The following is a 7,092-nucleotide window of genomic DNA, read 5'->3' as shown; positions in this document are numbered from 1 at the left end:
TAACCCCCCCCCCCCCCCCGATCTTTGAAAACTTTGACAGGACGACGCCGTGGTGACTTGGTTAATTTCTTTTGTTTTCATGCCTGTGAAAAATTACGTGTTTGCAAATGTTAAAAATGATAATGCAGCGATATCTTTGAAAAAGATGCCAATTGTTTGAAAATAGTTAGCAAACAGTTTAAAGTAATATTGAACTTGAGATCTAAACGGAATATCCTTTCAAATTGAAATTGAATGAAAACGGAAATACCTTCCCGAACTGCAATGTGGGTATTCAGGCAAGGATGTTAATCAAGATGGCGGCTCAAAACGATTCTGCTGATTATTACTTCAAAGTTGGTAGCTATGTTGCCTGCCAGACGTGCCACGGACAGAAAATTGAAGGAGAAGTTATTGCCTTTGATGTTCAAACTCGCATGCTGGCTTTAAGTATCCTTTTTTATCTCAAATTTTGAGTTGAAATTGATCTTTTGATTAGCGGCTTTTGACGACAGCTGAAGGTAGCTCAGGAAAAAACGAGCGAAATTTGTCACACGTCTTTGTGCGTCAACTATCAGTTTCTGTCGACGCAGTCTAGTACCTATTTGATAGTCATGAGAATTGTGTGATATCTTACATTATGCGTGTAGTAATTATCCTCTTGAAGTTAATCAAGCGCGTATGTTGCCCTTTATCTAAACTGACCTGTCGGTCTAGCATTGCAAAGTTGCCCCATGGCCATGCGTTCATATCGAGAGTCAAACAGCACATGTTCATCGCCTCGAGGTATACAGCAAGCGGTGACATAATGTTCTGGCTTTTGTGTTCAGTAAAGGTGACCCCGTATAAGTATGTCCGAAAGCTAGTTATAGTGTGTGTGGGCAGACAGTGATCGATGTAGTGTCTGTTCGGAATCCGAATGTTTCCGTGTGTGAGGGTGTACTTACACTTGAACTAGAAGTTTACACACTTACTGTATTCGCTAACCATGGCAAATGCAGTATTCCTGGTCAATTCTACGGTAGCCGAATTGTATCACATCGTAAACACAACAAGATAGTGCTTTGTCTTTCTATTAATTTACCTATCAGTATAGCAAGGTGATAGTGACTCAGTCTTCGCTCATCTGCATAATCAATCATCACAAGTGACACCTTCAGTGCTTTTGTGTAGGAAAACATAAGTGTACTGTTCCTTGACCATATATATCCTAGAAATATCATCTGCCAGTGGTAAATCGGATTCCCATGATATACACTTAGTAAATCTCTATTTAGTGTCTAATGTTGATTTAGTGAAAGAACCAGCTGAAACCCCACCACTGCCTCAGCCCCTTAATCTACAAAGGGTAAGTACACATATATTGCCATAGCCCATGTTTCAGTACAGCACTTCCTATTTATCTAATGCACTCCTGATGTTGCTAAGTTTTTAGATCTTCAGCTTGAACAGATTATCGTGAGGTGATTTGTTCAAATTCATGATATTTCCGGAACTCCAAGCAGACTATTACGTAAAAACTTTCAGTGCAATATACATGTAAAGAGTAGGGAAACCAATGGTGTTAGTGTCAACAGTTGTAAGACGTTATGAGGTACCAAGATTCTGACCTGTCTGGGTTACCACCCTACTTGTGTAGAGGCTATTCGTTGGGTTTGAATCTGATGAAGATCTCTCAGACCTTCACATTCAAACCCAACAGATAACCTCTAGACTATCATCGTACCATAGAAATAACAAAAAAAGAATGTTTTTTATAGATTTGTTTATTATGTTCACATGAGGAACAGTTTGAACCGATAAGTACCTTTGAAAAGAACTGATAGGTCAGACTCTTGTTAAATAGTCTAGTTCTACTTCTATACATTTCAACATTTTCTATAATTTGCCATCTCTCCACGTATAGTCAAATGTTGCTGAAAATCTAGCTAAACCTCCTGCTGGGGAAAGGGTGTACAGTGCATGTCAGTAGTAATCCATCACAAACTGACAAGCAGTAGTAATTGATTACTTCATTCAGATAATTGCTCATTAATATTCAGTTAGGAAGGCCATGTTTGACTATCACAGGAATAACTACTACATGTAACCTCACCTCCTGTCTGAGAGTAAATAATGTGTGGGGATGTGAGAATACATTGTACCATCATGTTTATATCAATGCTCCAATACCATTAAACTATCGCTCTCAGGGGTTATGAACTGAATGTTGTGCTAGAGAAACCCATTTGACTACGGTGGAGATGATCGCAGTGATCGTAGCATGTATAGTAAACTAGACTCATGTATATGAACTCTGATGTGATGCCAGATGCTGACTTCATTTGGGTTGGTTAGGTCAAATACAGGTCACATCCAACTACAGTAGGATGGCACAGAGTACATTGTCAATCTGTAAGAACCAGAGCTTGAAGAAAAGCAATGATTTTGATGTTTGAGACAAATGTCCAGTTTTACCCAGAAAAATCAACTGTTTTGCTTTTATTCTCTCCCTGTAGCTGAATTCAAGGTGTAACCAAGCTGTAGAAGCCAAAAGACAAGCTGTCTTCTCAGTAGGAGTAGATGTTACCCCAGAAGCACAGAAATTATTTAACACTATACAAAAAACGTATGTACTTGTCTTTGATATTTCTTCTTCTTTTTTTCGTGTGTCATTTCTGTGATGCTCTATGGTTGAAACGCAATGTTTGTGTTTCATCAACAGCAGCGTTCTACTCTGTAAATAATGAAACAACCTGCCACTGTGTACAGTGCAGTGCAGAACAAGGGGAACTGAACATACTGTACTGTACCATACCATACTGCACTGTACTGTATTGTATTGTACCATACCCAGTGTGCCCTCTAAGCCAATTTGACGTGCCACTGATGCACACATTTTCTAGTGATGCACCAAAATTTGGTATTCCCCTATCTCTTTCTATGTGATGACTCACAAGAAATGCCAGTTTTTATGATTTTGACTCACAACAACAAAATTTGGCTATCGTTACAGGGCACACTGACCGTACCTTACCATACTGTACCGTACCTTACTGTACTGTACTGTACTGTACTGTATACTGTACGGGAACAGGACATTTTACCTTCATACTGCCCTTTTTGACTCATTGTTCTCTTTCTAACTGAATGACTAGAGTGTCGGTGCCAGTGGAAAAAAAATGTATCAAAAGTACTGCAAACATATTCATTTTGGCACATGGAAATTTTTAGCAGAATGGCAATTTAGGATGTGTCAGACACACTTTTAATTTTGCAAACAGTGCAAGAGGAATTAGTGGGTTCTGCGTAAATAACTCAGTCGGTCAGCCCATCATTTTCATTGCAACTATTGTTTACATATTTGTCAACAGCTGAAATATAGAATATACACATAATATAAACAAAGTATGTTAGTGGGACTTATTTCCATGGTGAAAGCTTTTGCGTGTACTCTGCTAAAACAAATCCAGTGCCGTGTTAGAGTTGGCTGGTAATATGACAGTTGTTTGACGTATACATTAACTTACTGTTATTTTATTTATTCACTCATTTCTTAGATTAAAATGCAAATGGCAAGAAAAGAATATCATAGTGATTGATGAAGTCACCATAGTACCTCCATACGGACCAGATAATTGTAAAAGTAAAGACGCACAGGCCCTTGGTCACGTCAAAAAAATAGTAAGTTGTTATCGTTCATTAGGTGTATACCTTAATAAGTTTACCCATCTAGTCAAATGTTACAGTTAGTCATCTTTTGTTAATTGTGTGACTTTATGGTAACCAAGTACTCTCAGTTCTTATAAGAATGTTGTTTCAATGACACTATCACTATCAGCAATAATTCAAATCATCGTACAAATCATGCAGCTCAATCTCCGACTAGTTTCTCGCTCAAAAACATACTTTTTCACCCGGTCAAATGTTAGTACTCTTTGTGAATGGTGTGATTTTTGTGTTGAGACCAAGCATTTTCACTTCTAGATAGGAATGTTGTTTCAATGATTGTATCAGCAATAATTGAGTGTAAATACAGCTTGAATCTTAGACTAGTTTTGCACCTCAGTCAGCTTTTTGTATGTTTTACTAAATGACAAATGAATGCAGCTGCCCTTCATTTAGATTTTCTTATACCAGGTATTTGTTTTCTATCATTCTAAACTTCAAAACTATAAAACATGTCATGTTTTGCAATCCAAGTCATGATACTGATTGATTTCCCAGACAAAAACTCATCACCATGACTATGTTAGCAGTTTGTAACATGGTATTGAAAAGTACCCCCTCTAGTGGTGCATACTGATAAATCTTTTGTTTTGTTACTTGCTTGCAGATAGAGAAGCATATAAGAGAGCAACATTCTCAGCAAGTACCAGGGTCAACGTAGCATCGCTGCCATCTCCCACATTCCATTATGTAGGGCTAGTATCAGTAGAGATTAACTTATTACAGCAGGGGTAAAAAAAAACAAATACGCAAAAAAGTCAAAAAGAAAAAAAATATGTTCCCAGGTTGCGCTCAACCACTTTTGAGTTGGAGGTATTATGTGAAAACTATGCTTTGGTCATAGAAATCATGAGAAGACCGGTAAATGCATATTTTGCATCAATGGCTAATTTGTAAGACAGAATAAAGTTCGGCCAGCCCTGAAGAATCAAGTCAAAAACAAAAATCTCAAACGTCTTAAGGAGAAAGAGTTAGCAAAAAAACATCTATATTTTGGCTCTGTAACATTAAAATTTCCTTGTACAGAATTTTAATGAACTCTCTCTGGAAGTTCTCGACACTGAAAAGAATAGATAAGTGTTGTCTTATGCAGGGACACAGTGCAGATAGGAGACACATTATTAACCTTCACTTCCAGGATTTTACTTGTTCCTTCTGACTTTTAACTCAAGACGTGTGATGTGATAGTTTCACATGTACTTGACCAACAAACACATCACTAAAAAAAAAAATCACTGAGAATATTATAAAGAATTTTCAATTGAACCCACTGTTGGTTTTTTTAAACATGTCTTCCAAAAGTACAGGGAACAAAAAATGAAATTTCTTCAAAATACAAACCTAGATTACAAAATCTGTGTATACTGTATTGGCAATATTGTCTTGTTTGTACAGCCTTCCATACTCCCAATTTTATTGGCAATGTGGTGCCCAAAAACCTGCCACTACATCCAAATATCTGTAGTAGCTTTTGATCGTGCAATGTAGGAGGAACGTGCTAGAACAGAAATACAACCGTTTATGATACAGCATGTACTTTACAATGCTGTACAATGGAGTACAGGGCTTTACAATTGTTGTTAATACCCTACTCCATTTCCACAGTAATAGCATGTAGATCAAAGCAACAGTCCAGCCATAAAATGTAATCTCCCTCTATCAAATGCTCAAAATGAATTTTGATGATTAGCATTTTAATGTAAAGCAAGGTAACGTCATATTTAGAAGTTAAAATAACAGCATAGAAGTATATACAAGGAAAGGGAACAGGAGTACAGGAAAGCACTACACAATGCTACGCAAACAGGAAAGACAGCACGAAAAAAGGGTACCGGAAAGCACTACAGACTGCTATGGGAACGGAAGGAAAGAAGGATACAGGAGTGTACTACACACAGCTATGGGAAGGGGACAGAGGAGGACATGGAAGTATAGGAAAGCAGTATGCACACTGCTACAAGGGACGGAAACTGGCGAAAGGGCCACAAGTACAGAAAGGCATTATATATAGGCTGTTGTAAGAAGGGAACATTTTCACATGTTTCACACCTTTCATTTGCAAAATTCAACAACCTTTATACTGTTGGAGATGAAAAGACCCTGAAAAGAAAATGCAAGCCCCATAGAACAGCCAATGTAGTTGACTATGAAATATGTTGTCATGAATCGTACTACCCCTCAATGGCTTACTCAAAGGAATTGGCCGATGCATGAGGGCGCCCCGATATATGGCGTACATCACAGACTACCAATGCAGTGGCAGCTATGCTATACACTAGGCAGTCATTCGACACGACGGTCACTTCTGAGGTGAAAACAAATTGGTCCATGCTAAGGTCAAAGGTGAATGAAGTTAATGTAAACAAAGTCTTGCTGTCAACAATGAATTTGGACTATTCAGGGTTCTGTATGTTGCCTTGATCAAATCGAAAAATATCAATGAACTGTGTTTGTTTTTGTTGTTTACTTTTTTTGTTTTTTCCTTCTTGTTAACAAGGTTAATGAAAACCATGTGTTCTGTTCATGTTATTTTTTCTTCGTTTGACAAAAATAAAGACAAATTTTGACATAACAATAGTGTGACTGTCTACACTTTATTTGGAAATAAAAATGTTAGTGTTTTTCATCACCACAGACTTAGTACATATACTTTATATTTACATACTGGAGTATTTTATTTCTCTGTTTGGGTACACATCAAAATGAATTAAAATGACTAAAATTTGAGACTTCAGTATCTGTTGTATCCATCAAAGATGATCTGTAAATAATAATTTCAAACTGAGGTGCTAATTAACATAATTATAAAAAAAAAATTAAATGATAAAAGTTTCATTTAGTGAAAGTACATATCGGTAGTTTCCTAATTACCAACGAGAAAATGGACTTTGAAAGTCCCAAAAAGTCATTTCAAAATTGTTGCTGCTTAGAATCTCTTTTGGATTTACTCAAAGTAAACAAAAGATGGCATGCTTCGCCTTTGTCATTTTTAGACTACAAGTAATTTCACTACAGAATGCAAAGGTTATAATCCACAAACAGTTCAACTTAATATGTTCAACTGATGTGTGAGGGCGCCCTGTCACTGCGTACCTTACAGACTATAGAGAACACTGAGCCTTTGAATGCCCTTTATGGTTCTCAATTCTCTTACATTAAAATAACACTTTCCATAGTTGCAGCTGATCTCAAATTGAAAGCTCAATGTGTTTTACCAAGTTGAATTACTTGTATGTTATAAATTTAGGAATTCATTTAGTCTACCAAGCCGATCAGTATTTTGGTCAACCATTGCTATGAACAAATGTAAATAGCTGAAGTGATGGGTTCAATCTCGGACCACTATAGAGAATAGTGGTCTGAAGTTCAATCATTCATTCATTCATTCACTCATTCATACATACA

At 37.0% G+C, this 7,092-nt stretch overlaps 1 protein-coding gene across 1 annotated transcript; it reads left to right on the top strand.

Moving 5' to 3' along the window:
• Nucleotides 1-235: 235 nt before the first annotated feature.
• LOC144434004 (protein LSM12-like) lies at nt 236-6,180 on the top strand. The gene is made up of 5 exons (XM_078122440.1): nt 236-429; nt 1,194-1,327; nt 2,478-2,587; nt 3,519-3,642; nt 4,295-6,180. Exons 1-5 carry the CDS (start codon nt 285-287, stop codon nt 4,346-4,348), a joined length of 567 nt encoding a protein of 188 aa, XP_077978566.1. The 5' UTR covers nt 236-284; the 3' UTR covers nt 4,349-6,180.
• Nucleotides 6,181-7,092: the final 912 nt, after the last annotated feature.

The sequence above is a fragment of the Glandiceps talaboti genome, chromosome 4 (assembly GCF_964340395.1).
Source record: "Glandiceps talaboti chromosome 4, keGlaTala1.1, whole genome shotgun sequence".
NCBI classification, from domain to species: domain Eukaryota; kingdom Metazoa; phylum Hemichordata; class Enteropneusta; family Spengelidae; genus Glandiceps; species Glandiceps talaboti.
This window is presented reverse-complemented; position numbering and strand designations above follow the sequence as displayed.

Bases quoted from the DNA above. Each gene is read 5' to 3' on its own strand.
- LOC144434004 (XM_078122440.1), top strand. From the start codon at position 285: ATGTTAATCAAGATGGCGGCTCAAAACGATTCTGCTGATTATTACTTC. The intron at 430-1,193 runs GTATCCTTTTTT...TATATATCCTAG, and splicing joins AACTCGCATGCTGGCTTTAA to AAATATCATCTGCCAGTGGT. The intron at 1,328-2,477 runs GTAAGTACACAT...CTCTCCCTGTAG, and splicing joins AGCCCCTTAATCTACAAAGG to CTGAATTCAAGGTGTAACCA.